Source organism: Micrasema longulum, unplaced genomic scaffold (assembly GCF_059751315.1).
Source record: "Micrasema longulum isolate JH-2025_06_02 unplaced genomic scaffold, ASM5975131v1 h1tg001272l, whole genome shotgun sequence".
Taxonomy (NCBI): Eukaryota; Metazoa; Arthropoda; class Insecta; order Trichoptera; family Brachycentridae; genus Micrasema; species Micrasema longulum.
Window position 1 is genome coordinate 44,230 of NW_028278459.1, and position 17,447 is coordinate 61,676.

At 33.1% G+C, this 17,447-nt stretch overlaps 1 protein-coding gene across 1 annotated transcript; it reads right to left on the bottom strand.

Annotated features, from left to right (window-relative positions):
- Positions 1-1,601: 1,601 nt before the first annotated feature.
- LOC148276124 (uncharacterized) lies at positions 1,602-16,196 on the bottom strand. The gene is made up of 3 exons (XM_088234727.1): positions 14,985-16,196; positions 3,849-4,204; positions 1,602-1,625 (listed from the first exon to the last, which is right to left on the bottom strand). The coding sequence occupies exons 1-3, from the start codon at positions 15,649-15,651 to the stop codon at positions 1,602-1,604; spliced, it is 1,047 nt and encodes a 348-aa protein (XP_088090853.1). The 5' UTR covers positions 15,652-16,196.
- Positions 16,197-17,447: the final 1,251 nt, after the last annotated feature.

The following is a 17,447-nucleotide window of genomic DNA, read 5'->3' on the forward strand; positions in this document are numbered from 1 at the left end:
TGAATAGGCATCTGATTATTTAGTCACTAAAATATGAATTAATTGATGATAGCTAAAACCAAATAAAAGCTTTTTTTGCTGTAGGTACAGTTAAATGTAACTTGGTACTGATAAGTTACATACAACTAAGTCTGATTCGACTGACCTGTAAACTCATACTCGTGTGTACGATACATAGGCTCTGACGTGAATATGATAGACACTTTGCATACAAATGATGTGTGAGTAATGTCTATATCAAATAGGAAAAAAGTAGTATTTGGCAACTTTACTGTTTAGCACATGCTGTGATGTAATCGAAGTATTCTGTTATTAGGCGAGTTGTATTCATTAACAATACTAAATTCAAAGAAAAAAATAATTTTATTTATTTATTTGACGTACTTATGCAGTCCATTCTAGTGAAAGTAAATACAATTATTTATAATAAATACAGGCACTAATAAAATAAAATTAAAGCTAGGACAAAAAAGTTCAAATTACTACCTCAAGACAAGATCCGGCCTATCTTAGTGATTTTTTAAATCTATTAAGACTTGCACCAAAAAAGTCCAAAAAGTCAAGGTCCATTTTAAAACCAAATTGCACGTCAACGATGTCGGTCACGACGAAACCAGGTCACTAGTGAAAATTGTAAATAAAAATAGAATGATATCAAATACAATATTTTTATTAGTATAATTAGAGATAGGGACGAGGTTGTCAATTTTTTTAAAGTTCGAGATTAGCAATTAGCAAAAATTTACAAATCTGCTTTCCTTCCATCCTTTTACTTTCTTTTACTTTTATTTGTTTTTTATATATCTTGATATTTTTATGTTTTTTCATTATGTATTTTTGTATTATTTAATTTTGTATGTACTATTATTTGGCATATTATTTATTACTTCTATTTTTTATATTTCTTACTATTATATTATATATTTCTTACGTATTGAGTGAGTTTCTGGAAAACATATCTCAATTATCATTTCAATTATGTTTTATATATACATTCTTTTTCTGTTGATTTCAATGATACTATTATTATTTTTTTTTTATACTACTATATTTTACTATTATTTTGTTGATTTTAATGATACCATTATTTTGTATATTTGATTATGTGTGAATCTCAATTTGTATAATTTATATTTTAAAAATTATGATTATCTTTTTTGCATTATTTTCTTCGGAATTTTATTATGTATTACTTATACTTTTTTTCTAGGTTGTTATTCTATTGCATCACGTGTCATTATAATGTTATCTAATTAATTTTACTATGAATTTTCATTGTTAATTATTATGGCTTGACACGGGCATAGCCTAAAAAGCCTTAATAATTTCATCAATATTTAAAGTAATGTAATTTTGAATGAATAAATAAATTAAAAATTAAAATGCAGTTCTAACAAAGAAATATTAGTAAAAAAAATTAATCTACCAAATTATATTTTTATCAATCTGTAACATTTTTATGAACATGCAGCAGATAATGTAACAAAGACGTGCAATTAATTGTTATAAAACTGTATTTTTTTTCTGGTAACTATGCTAGAAAATGTACATCGAGTTGTATCAAATTCAAACATTGGTGCTCTGGTAAGAAATTTGCGATATCACCACAGAGCAACTGCCCATTCCTAGTAATTTTGGATCACGTAACGCAAATCCAATAAAATAGTCGTAACACAAACAAATAAGAAACCTAACTAAAATCAGTATTTTAGTTAACTATTTTATCGGATGTGTGATATTTGTGCATTTTCATGAAAAATAGTTTCAAGGGCGCAATTAGTTAACGTCATGTTCCTGAAGACGCGTCTAAGTTACGTAATTTTCACGAAGCTTGAACGTCAGATTATCTTGACTCAACAATGTTGATCTTCAAAATGAACTGATATCATTATCTGAAAGTAACATTGCGAGTCTGATCTTGAAGTAAAGGCATAAGCGAGTCTTTGACCCTCGAGGGGAATTGGATCATTGCCAACATTCAAATTGACAATACTGAATCTGAAATAATAATATATGTGTATAAAAATATTTACATCAGATTTTCGTCGCTTCTTAGAACCTGTCAGCGTAGGTACTTTGTACGAGTATTATTTTTAGTGTTTGACCGTCCGCGTCCGCTCGCATTACAAGTGCCACCATGTTGATATAATGCAGGACACCCAGGATGAAAACATACCGAGTTAAGAAATAAACAAGCCATCATAATCAAATCAATATTTATAGCACTTAGATACGGTGAAAGATTTTTAGAACACACACGTGATCTCAAAGCATGATACCAAACAAACTAACCATCAAACAGCATAGTGCTTCTTGTAATTTCATATAAGCTAGACGCTATAAATTGACTTTTTAATTCTTGAACGATGACGTCATATAGATATTCCCAAATAATTAACATGACAAAGACATGCTTAATTTGGATGACTAATACAAGCGTTGACTATTGGGTGCATTCATTGGCATATTAATACATAGACGCGTCCTATGGAGTAAAATATTTTAAAAAGTAGTAACACGAATCCATACCCATACCCATATATATATATATATATATATATATATATATATATATATATATATATAACCATAACAGAGTATCGCACGCAACTACACTGGCTCAGTATCAGGCATGGAAGAAACATTCACATTCTATAACTTCTTCACAATATCTTAAATAATCCCACTTCGCCTGTTTATCTGGAGAGAGCTCTTCTAACCTCTTTCACAACACGGACTATCTCTTCTCTCTTCGCTCTAGTAACGAGAGAACCCTTTTAATACCCTTTTAATACTCTTTCTCCGCTCTAATTTTCTTGCCTCCTCTTTCACAGTAGTAGCCGCTCGATTGTGGAATAATCTACCCACTAATATTAGAGACGCCCCTTCTTTATTTACATTTAAGTCAAGATTGAAATGTCACAACCTTAATATTTAAATTGATTCTTTATCTTTCTTCTTTCCTTCCCATCCCTTCTCCTCTCTTCATAGTATAGTGTTATTTTTTTTCAATATTTTTATTTTGTTAATCTTTGTTTTTAATTTTAGTATAAAATTGTATATTTGTATTTGTAATTTTCTCAAACTGAACGGTTTGGGTAGGTAGGAAGAAATTGCCTTAAGGCAGTATGCCCGCCCTTATATTTATATATATTGTATATGTATATAAAGTATTAAATAAATAAAGTTAACTTTGTGATCAAATTTATGGTCTATTATAGTTATAGTTATTACGGTACTTTGTATTTTTAAACAAAAGTTTCCTCAAACTATGCAAAAGATGCATCTTTCAAAGTGGAAGGGTCCGATGCCTACTTGAACTACGATATCAAAAACCTATTTACACAACGCAGATACTTAAAAGCCTCCTCCACTTACCCGGTTCCATTTTAAAGGACTTGCTGACTCGCCTTTTCAGATAATATACAGTTTAACTTTTATTGATAAATATTATTTTTTATTTGAAAATTTGCGTTTTTTTAGAATATTAATTATTTAAATTACATAAACTAATGAATTAGAATTAGTTGTATTGCTTTCAATGCCCCTATCACCGTCAATGCAACTCAGTCTATATAGTCAATTTGTCAATCTAATTGGAAGCAATATAAGATTCTAAGGACTTGACTTCACAGTACATTATTTCTGTAGTATCTGCTTCCTTCCTCGTCATATTAAATTACTCTCCACAACGCAGGTAATATACGACTGGAGTAAAAATTCTATAATGCCTGCGTAGGTAATATACAAGAGCAAAACCTCTATAATAAAAGTCAGGGTCTTCCAAAAACTAAGCCACTAATATTCCTATAAAAACGAACTGACGACGAATAAAGTGTCTCACTTACCTCATCATCATAGTCTTCTTCCACCGCCAGCATACCTCCAGCGGGTAATGTCTTCTTCCCGTTCCCCAAAACCAGCTTCAGCTGTTTCTCCATGTTCAAATTCTTCAAGCGATTCCCCAAATTTACGTTTTTCATATGTTCGTCCATCTTCAGAGCCTTCAGATACCCTTCTATCTTCATCGGGTCGAACTGTCCCCCAATATTGAGCTTTTCTTTAGAGGAATTTATCTTGTCTTCCATGAATTGGTCTAACTTTTCCATGTTGTCTAGCTTGAGGCTCTCTTCTTCAGACTGAAGCGATGTTCCCACTTCATCATTATCAGCTAAGTCTGGGGAATCTTCATCGAGAGTATCATCTGTAAATAATTAAACAGTAACATAATTAATATAATTAAGGTTCGTGAAGTTTTCATACAAATATTGTACCGCCTGATAAGAAAGGGGAAATAATTCATACTAGGAATATAAAGAAATACGCCGCATTTAATTTTAAAATTCAGTACCCTATGCACCAATGGGTGCGAAAAGATCTTACAATAATATATTAGGAAGATAAATGATTATAAACAATTCTTTCAAACACAAATGTCACGGTATCCAATGCCATTTTGGATTCAATTTTTATTTCCCGGGACGTAATCTCATTTAGGTACAAGTAAAGCTTTACCTACATTTTTTTTTCATTAAAATTTACAAACAAAACTTAACAATCTCTAGATCGCGCCAAAGTAATAATAAATAAAAAATTATCTGCCCGTTTCTAAAACAAACGAAAAAAACCGGAAATTATCACAAAAAATCTAGTCAACACAAAAAATAAAACTACGGTAAGGTTTTTTTTAATTTACTTTATTATTACTTCCATTATACATTATAGAGCTTTAATAATTTGACAGGTATTTTTTTATAATACACTTAATATACATCTTTACTCCCCCCCCCCCTCCTTTTGTGTTTTTTTGTAATAAGAAAGTTCAATAGTTTTTTAAAAAATATGTGTCGTATTATCAGTGCTGTGATTTTTTAAAGTTTAGTATTTTTTAAATTACTTCGCGTCTGACGTCTCGAGTTCTCTTCCTCTTCTTCTCGATAAGTTCTACTTATTCGTCAGTTGACTTACCGTAAACCGGAAACCTATCACAACTCGCTTATCATTGGTTGATTCGGAAGAACTAGTGATGTCGTAATGCTAGCAACATAAATTAAGGATTCTTTTATATTCATGCAATTATTTCCATAATATCCGGCGGTAGGGGCGATTCAAATTCTAATAATTTAATTCGTTTTTGTTAAAATCATTTTAGTATTTTTTTTCATACATTCTCACGACACTTCACCGTACAATTTAATACTCGAACTTCTACCGCGCGCAAGAAATCATTTTTTATATCCAATTTTCTGTAGGTCTGAAGTTCCTCATTGATAAAAGGAATCATATTTTTATATTTTAAAAGTATTTACATCTGCTTCCTTTATATTCACTTCCGTGAGAAAAATAACATTTATTTGCTGTTGAAATAACATTGAAAATTATAAATCAACGAGCTTTTTATTATGCAACATTACTCTACCAACATTTCTTGGTCGTATAACTTACTTGCATATTAAATCAACTGAAGGTTATGACTAGAGCCCTAACAGGGCATTGCAGATTGAACAAACACCTTGCTAGAATGAACCTTTTCGAAACTTCTAGATGTATGTTAGGTTCGGCAGTGCAAATGAAAAAAACACCTATACACATTATATGTGAATGTGATGCTTTACATCATAAAAGGAGCCCCATCTTCGGGGGACCACTGGTTAAACCTGAGAATTGAGGATGTTAAAGAGCTCGCCCCCTGCATAATAGCCCGATACTTTACGAATCTGGGCTTGGAGGGGGAGATTTAGTAAAATGTAAACTCTCGCCTTCCACACAGTAGCTAGGCTTGGAGGGCGATAATTATTCACGACCCGTCACAATATAACAGGTCGCGGTGACGTCAGCATCTTGCAAAGCACTGACTATAATTCTCTTTTGGACAAAAAGTAAATTGATTTTTGTTGCACGTTTTTTTCGGTATTTTCTGTGGCAAAGCCTACGTGCAGTAGAGATGCATTATCATTAATTTTTATAATGAATTGGTCCAAGGTCTCAATGTTTCGCAATCATATTAATTCGTTGTTTTTAAAAGGCAGAATATCACAAATCATAGTGATTATTAAATTTGGATAATTTATATACTGCATTTTTATAAAAATCACCTCAATGGCGCTGTACAATAAATAAATCGGGATGTGGTCATGTGGCTAGTGTCTCGGACTCATGCGGTTCGAATCCTACTCTACCCCAACTTGATTCCCATTTTCTAATAGTAAGTTATTTACAGCTCGTTGAAAATGGCCCACAAAATTATTTTTTTTTAAAATATATATCCAGCACCACTTGTTGCTATAGAGCGCATGGACGGTTTGAATTCTAGTTCCTCGTCTCCAATTTTAATATATTACAATTATTATAACATGCAGGAGCTTGATTGCAGCTTGTCTTGCAGCTACAGAGCGCATGGACAGTAAGAAATCTAGCCCCCCGGTCCACATGATTTTTTATTGGACATTGAAGTTAAGAGTGACAAAAAAACAAATTTATAAAAACAGGGTTTAGATTACAACAAATCTTGCAGCTATAAAGCGCATGGAACATAAGAAATATATCCCCCGCTTACATTTTTTTTATTTGACAATGAAGTTTAGAATTTTAATTTTATTTAAAAAAAACTGTTTTATAAAATAGGATTTATATTACAACAAGTCTTGCAACTACAAAGCGCATGAATTCTGACATCTTAAAATTATCATCAATAAATTTACGAAAATAAACAAACATTTATGCTAAAAAGTAAACAATAAAAAAGTAAAGAGATAAAGCACCGTTTCAATATTACGCAAAAACACATTTATTATTCTTTATAATATGAAAAAAAATAAAACAATGAAAAATATCTTAGTTACCAATAAATAATCAAACAACAAAATAATACGTTCATCCTTCTATAATAATATGTCGACATTTAATTTTAAAATATGATTTAACTGTTCACAGCACGCGAGTCACTAGATTTATAAGAGATAAAAGCAACTCCTACATTTATGTCTTTTTCGGTACCGGTAATAAAAACCTAAATACGATATTAACAATATTTTGAGTTTGTTCAAATTTTTGTAGACAAGGATTGGATACAACTCCCTGGGGAGCTGTTTATATTAACATATTACAACAGAGATGAAGAACATTTAAGAAAAGGAAAGGTTGCAGCTCTTTAACTTCACAAACATCAACAGATGAAAGAATTGAAGGAATATAGATGTTCAAATATAGGCAGAATGGTGAATGTTACACAGTGTGTAAAGTAGCCACTTAAATCAGCCATTGACAGGTCATAAGCCCTGTAGATGCCTAGACTTCTATATTACCTTTTCTTAAATGTTCTTCATCTCTATTGTAATTGTTAGAAATTGAATATGACAACCAGAATTATCTTCTTTAAAAAAAGGTTTCAACTAAAATACATTAATAAATAATTTTTTTTTAAGGATTACTGAAGGCATAATTTTACGCAGAAATAAAGTAAAATGTCACAAAAATTTATGTGATTTAAAATGCTTGTATTTCTTTTCAAAAACAAAAAATTAAATTTTTCTTCCGTTATTTTAATGTTCAATATATTAACTTTAAATCGTTTGATTTTTTTAGTTCAATACTTAGTCTTTATATGAGAATCGAGATACCAAAATTTATTCTAAATTTGAACTGGCGTAATCTGCCCGTCGAAAAATAATTATATTTTAGTTATATGAAACTTTTAATTGTATTTTTTAATATAAATACCTTTAAAAAATATTGTTTTTATCCAATTTATGTTTTTTTATTACTGCGCGATTTTCAAAAAACATTAGTTTTAAAATGGCAAAATCGTATGATTTCCTCATTTTACGTGCGTTTTACCCGACTACGGCCATCTACAAATGTTTAGCCTGTGTGCCACGACCCTTTTCCGCACCCGGTGTTATATAGAGCACTGCATTGTCAAATCAAGCTCAGCGTATCTCGATCATCCGTTACACGAAGGTTAGGTGATCAGTCTCGCGCATCAAATGCTAGACATTATAAAATAAACTACTGTAGAACGGTACTCACGGTTGAAACACTCGTAGTAAAAATACTCCACGACAACTTGAGCTGCGTCACAATGAAGATTCAACGCTATTAAACAGTTCTTATGGACCATGAAACTTGTTCGTTTCCACAAAATGGATTCTCCGTTTTGTTTGAATTTAGGATTCATATCAACCGCGACTCGAATAGCAAACAATAATCCACAGTCTAATTTCACAACGCATCCGAAAACGTCCATAATAACACTGATTGCAATTTATTCTGATTTGACAAAATGGCACCATTTTAATTATTTGTTTGCTTATTAGACAAAATATGAATTCAATGGACATTATTCCTGTGTATTCAATATTTAACCTGCTTCAAATGAGGTCAATAATCTTATCCACGTGTTCCTAAGCCGAATTTACAAGAAATAAATTATTAATAATAAGTTTGAGTTAGTAATTATTAAATAATTGTGTTTTGACTTTTTGTTATAATTTTTTTTTTAAAGCTATTTTTAAACTAGAGAAAAATCGAAGTAGACATTCAAACACGAACGAATTGTTAAATTTAAACAGTTTATAAAGAGTATCCCTTAAACCAGTCAATGGAAGGTCTGGCCCTGTACATCTGTCATTTACATATTCAATTTTTCTTCTTCTTCTTCTAGTGCCTTACCGGGTCCCCCCGACGTTGGCGATCACTACAGCGAAAGCATATGTATCTGTCCTGCGCTAATTTTACATTTCGCAGCCAGGACGATCGCTTATTGATGTACTCGCCGTAGTGATTCCTGGGAAAAGATGACCAGAGTGGTTTCCCGTTGCCTTCTCTGGTGGATTTTCTGTCGGGGTTACCTTCCTTTAGCTGGTTGGTTTTGGTTTTGAGGCGCCAAAAACTCGCCTTTCAACTTTTAAACTCTTTAATATTTTTTTTTATATTTATTATTTTATATATTGTATCAGTATAGATATTTTTTATTTCGTTTCCTTACCTAATTAGCTTGTATTATATTTATTTTGTAATTTTTGGAACTTTTTCATACTCTTTTAATTTGTAGTGTATATGAATTTTTATTCTGCTTTTTAAAATAATATTATAGTTTTAAAATATAAATACGTCTGTAAAAAAATGTTGTTATCTGCATGTCCCTAAATGAGTTTTTGTAAAATAATATGAAATTATGTATGGTATATTTTTATAGTTTTACAAAACCAGATCCGTGAACAATTGCTTTCGGCTGATCTAAGTTAAAAGTCCTGAATAAGAAACTCGAGTGGTAAATCCGCCTCTAGTTTGTGTGATTGGCGCGTTCGCCTAGCATGCTAGGTTCGATTCCTTGGTTCTGTAATTTTGAAATTACTCCGTCCATGACGTCACGAGTTTTCGTCGGCGTTAACTAAATACACTAAATGTTAAAATAAATATGGCTTCCCAGAAACCGGATATCTATCAAAACGCTATAATTGATTGGATATTGCTCACAAGAACCTGTGACGTTTCAATGTAGTTAATTTTAATAAAAAGGATTTTTGATTTTTTTTTCATGCGTTTTCGAGAAACTTCGCATTATAATTAAATTCTCTATTTTTTACCGCGTTAAGGAAACATTTTTAATATCCAATTTCCCGTAGCCTTGAACTTAATTTTTTTTTTTTTAAATCTTTTTTTTTTTATTGGGTGTCTTTTTAAAATTCATAATTCGCCTTTTTGCACCCAGTGGTACATATGGCATTGTATTGGTAAGCTTAATTCAGCGAATTTTAACCATCTCTTACATGACGATAAGGAGATCAGTCTTACGCTTCATGTGCATGTCCATAACAATGAAAGATTGGAGTTTATAAAACCCTTAAAATAAATATTTCATCAATGTTTTGAGTGTATCCAAATATTTGCAGACAGGCTGGATTTCCTTCTCTATGGAGTTATTTAGATTTTAATTTGTTGCAACAGAGAAATAAAACATTTTTCAAAAGGAAATGTGGAAGTCTTTAAGACATTTACAGGGCTTATGACCTGTCATTGGCTGGTTTAAGTGGCCACTTTACACACTGTGGAACATTCCAGTCCTGTAAATGCCTAAACTTCCATATTTCCCTTTAAAAAATGTTTTCTCTCTCTGTTGCAAAAAAATTAGATCTAAACATTTCACGTTCACCGTGCCAGGAATTAAACCCAGAAGCTGGAAAATGGTGGGCGAACGTGTCAACCACTACTCAACGAGGCGGACGTATCTTTACTCGATTTCTTTATTCAGAAATAAAAATGAAATAAACACATGACTAGGGTTTTGGTTCTATTTCGCACATGGAACACAAAACACAGAATTTATGATACACATATAATATTGAGCAAAACAGTTTTCAGGCGTTGCCTAGTATGTAGGTGAAATAATACAATTAGATGAATCTCACCGCAAAAATAATGTTTTCTGTTATTGAACTTCACAAACTGCAACAGATGGAATATAGATGTTCAAATATGGGCAGAATAGTGAATGTTACACAGTGTGTAAAGTGGCCACTTAAACCCGCCAATGACAGGTCATAAACCCTGTAGATGCCTAGACTTCTATATTACCTTCTTTTAAACGTTCTTAATCTCTGTTGTAATATGTTAAAACAGATATAGTGTATAAACTCCGAACCAATAACAGATTTCCACAAAGTATACAAAATTAGTAAAGAAAATATATTATATAAATACATATAAGTTTATACATATAAAAATGTTACTTTCATGTACTCGTATATATTTTTCAATAATCAAAGATTTTTTTTAGTAGATGCCTAGACTTCTATATTACCTTCTCTAAAATGTTCTTCATCTCTGTTGTAATATGTTTAAAATATTACAGGTGAAAGATAGACTCCAAACGATTACGATTTCTCTTGAATAAAACATTAATTGGCTAATAAAATTATATTACTTAATACGCTGATCGCTGTATGTATGATGGTGTTATAGAAAAAGCGTGTATGAAATATTATATAAGTACCTATCTTGTGTATGCGACCGGGCCATGTTTCAAATTAATGTGCAACAGATGCAAAAAAAGCCCAAATTTAGCTGACCGATTACGGGAATTCGTATTCTCGGGTTTCCCACACTAAATTAGTCTAGTAAAAATATTAATCGTTCATCAATTGGTCTAACGTGGCTTAAATGTTACTTATTAAAAGTAATTTCAGTTCAAACAATGCTTTCGTAAAATAAAACAAAAATAAGATACTAACCGATTCGAAAATTGTCTCATTGACTGTGTTTAAAATCGACAATCGTAAAGGTAATGAGCGATCCTCGAAGAAAACGCGAAGTTTACGGAGTACCTGTACCTTAATCACAAATAACTATCGACGTGCTAATAAGCGACGTGATAACAATTTCTCACCATGGTTATTTACCGTATTCGCGATCACAATTCAACATCCGTATATATATTAAATGTCAAAATATTTACGTTTCGCGACGTATAATCCTGCGCGCAATCATATTAACAAACAATGACATAAACAAAGACCTAACTATGTTGACTAAATGGACAAACACAAACTTACTTACACTTAATGAAAAAAAATTAAATATTATCCATTTTGAATCTAGAAAAAAACGTCGTAAAGTAGATGCTTACATGAATAATGAACGACTTACTGAAATTGAACATGTTAAATACTTAGGACTAACAATAGACAGACAATTAACATGGACAATTCATATCAACAATTTAATTAGCAAAGTGGCGACATTATCGAGTCTTTTTTTAAAAATCAAAAATTTTGTTCCAAAAACGGAAAAAATTCTAATGTATGAAGCCTATGTAAAAAATAAAATATGTTATACGCAACTACTATGGAGAGCAAGATATCAAAATGACATAAACAGACTACAAAGACAACAAAATAAAATATTAAAGTTAGTATACGACCTGCCCTATTTAACTGCAACTAGAGAACTTTTTAAACAATTAAATATAAATGAACTCTTTCAACTAGAATCATTAAAATTTATCCATAAATTAGCCACTGGTGTAATTGTAGTCGAAGAACTAAAACTTGTAAAAAGTTGTAGTCAACATGGACATAATACGAGAATATCAGACAAATACCATATACAACTTTCTAAAACAAGACAAGGACAATCGAGACTAATGAACCAGGGACTGAAATTATCCAATAACTACCAGACAAAACTAAACAAAAGACTCAGACAAACTTTTCAAAAGATGTAAAAAATATTATTTTGAACAACAGAGTATGAATGAAAAATGTATATATTATTTTATGTAAAATGAATGTAATAATCCGTAAGGGTTTATAAATCAATTTTCAAATAAAATAAAAATATATATTTGAATTTCACCGGTGGAAATATGGAAAATATTCCAAAAATGCTATTTTTATTTATGTATTTATTATTTATCATGCTGTTTATTGCATTTAGCCGGCGGTTGGCAAGCCAAATGTCAAAAAAAGCCGTCGCCATAGTAATTGTAATTTAATTTCCACTTTTTGTATTAGATACTCCTTACTATTTTGCAAATGCAATAAATTGTTTTTTTTTAGAGTGAACTCCGATTGAACGATCGATCCCAGTGAACTGTATTTATTTACGAGGAAAACAAAAAACAAACCGACGCGAGCGTTGACTTAGAGATTACACACGCGTGACTGACGCGATTATGACTGCAATAACTTAAGCGTGTTCATTATTGTTCATTGTGATCGCTCAAATGCTTATCATGTTTTTAAGCACGTCGATAGTTATTTGTGATTGAGCTATTGGGTAATTTATGTGGAATAGATTTTAAAATGAAGAATTTACTTTCTAACGCCCCGCCCCGATTACAATGGTAAGATCTATTAGGTGTTAAAATGAGTAGTGTCCGTTGTATTACTAATTTAAAAATGAGCACCTGGGCCCCGATTACAATGGCAAGTTACCATTTATTTTATACTTTGATGCGCCTGAACTACTGAGCTAAATAAAATTAAACATCCCGACTAGAAACCTCAGACAAAACTTACTCTTTCATACCGATAACCACAGAACTAACTATGGTTTTCATTCCCCTATGCCCAGAATTCTTAGGTCTACCAACAAACATACCAGTCTTGATTTTTTTGATGACAAGTTGTCTTCTTTCATACGATCACTGAATCAAATTCAATTATAAACACCTCTCTCCCGCTTCCACTCCCACCAAGTCTACTATATACCATTGTGTCTTTCTACTTTCTTTTATAATAATTTTCCATGTATAAATATGTCTTTAAAAATGCCCCTCATCTATATAAATAAATCAAATAAAATAAATAAAATTTATCTTGAATTTCACCTAAAAAGTAAAATTGAGTTTTCTGAATGAAAAGCAGAATATGCATACAAATTTTCTTCTAAACATGTTCAATTATAGGTTACCGACGAAGATACTTTAAATGTTCATGCAAATATACTCATTTTCGTACACAATTATCGGTTTTTCTTTATAGACAGTCGAAGATAACTCTGTTAACTTCCCATTGTAATCGGGGCCGCAATTTTGAACGGCTATCTTTGTCGATATATACTGAGACGGTATTAACTAATATCGATATTTATGTACGAAAGTGTGTATATTGGTATGAAAATTTAAAATATCTTCGTCGGTAACCGGTAGTAAAACATGTTCAGAAAAAAAATGTAAACTTTTATATTTTTCATACAGAATACTGAATTTTAATTAGTAGATAAATTTTAATTTCCCATCAGAATACGTAATCTGAAATGGAAAAGGTTATTCGTCATTCGAAAGAAAACTTTCTGCTATACAAGATATTGTGTTTGCTTTTACTTAACGTGTATTTTATTTGATATTTGATATAGGGTGAACGGTGCACTAAAATCTACTTTGGCAAACAAATGTTTATCGCAGGAGGCTAAACTAGCAGTTCACAACGGAGTTCTAGTTCCAACTCTAATGTATGGGAGCGAAGTATGGAATTGGAAAAATAATGATGAAAGTAGGTTGAATGCTGTCGAAATGCGATCCCTCAGGCGAATGTGTGGTAAAACGATGTATGATAGGTGCACAAATGTCGAGATCCGTGAAGTGTGTAAGGCTGAGACATGCATTATTGACAGAATTAAGAAAGGGGTGCTGCGTTGGTTTGGACATGTAGAGCGAATGGACAGCGAAAGAACGACTAAAAGGATCTACGATGCAAATTTTGATGGATGCAGAAAACGAGGAAGACCGAGAAAGACATGGCACGATCAAGTCCATCAAATACTTGAAGATGGACATGTTAAAAGTAGGAATAATCGGCGTGCGTGCATAAGAAGATGTATGAATGTAGAGGAAGCGAGGTCTGTATGCCAAGATAGAGTGTTATGGCGTTCTATCCTCTCTGCCTACCCCTACGGGGAAACGGCGTGATGTTTTGTTGTTGTTGTTGTTGTTGTATTTTATTTGATTACTTATTGATTGCCTTCAAAATGGAATGTCAAGTAGACGAAAGTGAGCATTTCCGACACATCTTTCTGTTCTCACTCAACTGAGAATATATTATTGACTAATTTCTTGTAATTTGTCTTCATTTGAAAAAAAACGGACACAACTTATGTTAACAACCAATACAATGAGGAAGGTTGTTGGTTTTTTTTTTCGATTAAAAAAAAATAGCTCCATGTATCGTGATTTTCATTTTTTTAAAGAAAGAAGTAGAAGTTTTTGGTTAACATGTCGAAGTATTACAGAGAATTTGTAGGTCATCAAAATATATTTTTAAAGTGAGTGAAATATCACTTTTGGATCATGATTCCGACACCAATTTTTTTTTTTCGTTTTTGTGGCTTGACACATTTTTCATAAAACCATTCAACAGAAAAAAGTATACAGACTTTTTTCCTCGATGTTCAAACATCAACAAATTGCAACAACAACAAAAGAGTGAAATAAAAAGGCAAGTAACCGTAAATCACGATACAAATTATAAAAAATCAAAACTAACTTTTAAAATCGTCATCCATCCAACTGGTGGGAGCTGCCCTTTGCTTGGGAGGGGATCCTGCGATAACTGCACCCATGGGGCTGTACTGGCGCGGGGCAGGCAGGATGGACGCCAGGTCCCTCACCTTGGAATTGAAGCTCTTCACTGTCGGGAGCTTCGCCCTCTGCAGCCCGCTGCCGGGCAACAAGGCCGCGATCACCCTCTTGGGAGGCCCCACTAGGACTGTGGCAGGCTCGGGAATGTCCAGAGTGTCCTTCTCGGGCTCCTCTTCACTGGGTGACGTGACATCGCAATACGCGAAGTCGTAATCGTCTTCAGCGACTCTGTGTTCTATTATTTGTTTGTATACTTCGCTCTTCCTTTCATCCTCTCGCCTGTCTTGTCTGTAGGTAGACGACTCGGTCCGGTTATCCTCCGAGTATACCGTTTGCTGAGTCTCATTTAAACTGAAATTGGACTGTGACTCTACGGTGTCTCGCACGTGTTTCGTCTCCCTGTGGAGCGGCTGTTCGTTCGCGGACAAACTCCTGGCAGCCCTCGCCCTGGGTGCTGCTGTCTGCACGACGTGCGGCGCCGAGAAGCTCCTGAGGGTCTCCACCGCCCTCGGCCTCCCGCGCCCCCACGCTTTTTGATTCGGTTTCGGAGGATCGGTCATTCTCTTCTTCATTGTATGGCTTTTCAAATGATAGTGCTTAATTTTGACAGTTGGACATTAATTTTGAAACTAGGATGTTTTGAGAACTGAATAAACACTGAAACGTTTATCAGTAAGTTTTGTTTAAACTATTGTATCGACCGATTTCTATGACAATGATCGCGAGATTGTCGTAATATCAAACATCAACTAACTTGAATTAGCCAATTTTGATGGTTTTACTTAATGAAGATTGTAATTCGACACGTTTTGCCATATCATATCCCATCGTTCACATGAAATTCATATCACTACCAACTTCCAGATGTATCTAGTTACAAGGACGACGAGGGACAAACCGATCTGATATCTCGCGCCTACAACCGGCAATTCTACTTGACACGACATAATGTCCTTTATAAACCACTGGGTTCGAGGAATTTCACACTTGGAATCGATACACTTCACTCGGAACAGCGACAACAACGCGTATAGAATGTTTAGCACGCGAGCGCGTTAGGTGTTGACTATGTTCACTTTCTGTACATGCATCTGGTAAGAAGGCCGCGACGCGACTCTCCTATCGGCTGAACTTTCCCCGCAAGTAGTCCAGCTGATGGGTCGTCGGGGCCCAAGAGAGAGAGGCTGCGCTGCCCACCGCCGTCTGCTCCGCCCAGTCAGCTGCGCGGATCGTGCAGAGAGGCGAGGCTGCGCGGGCTGCGCGGGCCGCGCCAGGTACGGGGGCGGCGCGCTGCGTGGGACGGCGTACTCACCTGGTCGCGTATTTAGAGCAGTTTCCGGTTCAGCTAAAGCCATGTACGGAAACGACTTTGCAACTATCAACTTCTCTCAAAGCTTATGACCTGTCATTGGCTGGTTTAAGTGGCCACTTTACACACTGTGTAACATTCACCATATTGCCTATGTTTGAACATCCATATTTCTTCATTTCTTCCATTTGTTGATTTTAGTGAAGTTAAAGAGCTGAAACCTTTATTATTTCTGAGCTACTCTTCATGCCTGTTGTAATTTGTTAATCTTAATGACTCCCGAGGGGGTGAAATCCAGTATTTTGTCTACAAACATTTGGACAAACTCAAATATTGTAACTAATGTTTATTTTCACCGACCGGTTTCAAAGCAAACAAGCTTTTTTGTCAAGGTTTACATAACTAATGAATTATTTCCTATTTTATTTTTTTCTCATGTTTACTAAATCACGTGGAGCCAATAAATCGAGTCTTTTTTTCCCTAAAGGGGTGATAATTTGAGATGAATATTTTCGTTTTTTTTTTTTTTTTACCTGAGTGGACTAAAATAAATATTGTTTATTTGGTCATTAATTATTTTTTCCTAATAATGAATCGCTTTTTTATTTTTCTAAGATTTCTAAGTTGTCTAATTTTAATATTTTATTTTCAACATGAAGTACTTTTAATCCAGTGTCTTGATTGAAATAATGATTATTTTCTACCAGATGGTTTGCGAATAAGGAAAAAATGTTATTATTTAGGTACCTTAAGTGTTCTTTTACTCTAATATTAAAGTTCCTTTTAGTTTTTCCAATGTAGATTGAATCGCAATCATTACAATTTAATTGGTATATGCCAAATTTATTATATTTATGGACTTTGTCTTTGTGATTTTTTAACAATGTTCCTATATTATTAGTTATGTAGAATGCAGGTTTTTAATGTTTGATTGTAGTAAATTAGATAATTGTTTGGAAAAAATGTCATTCATAAAAAGAATCCGCCTCCATTGTTTATGTGGGCTTGCTTTATTTACCGTGGTAGTAGAATATAAATATTTATTTATAAGTTTGCGTT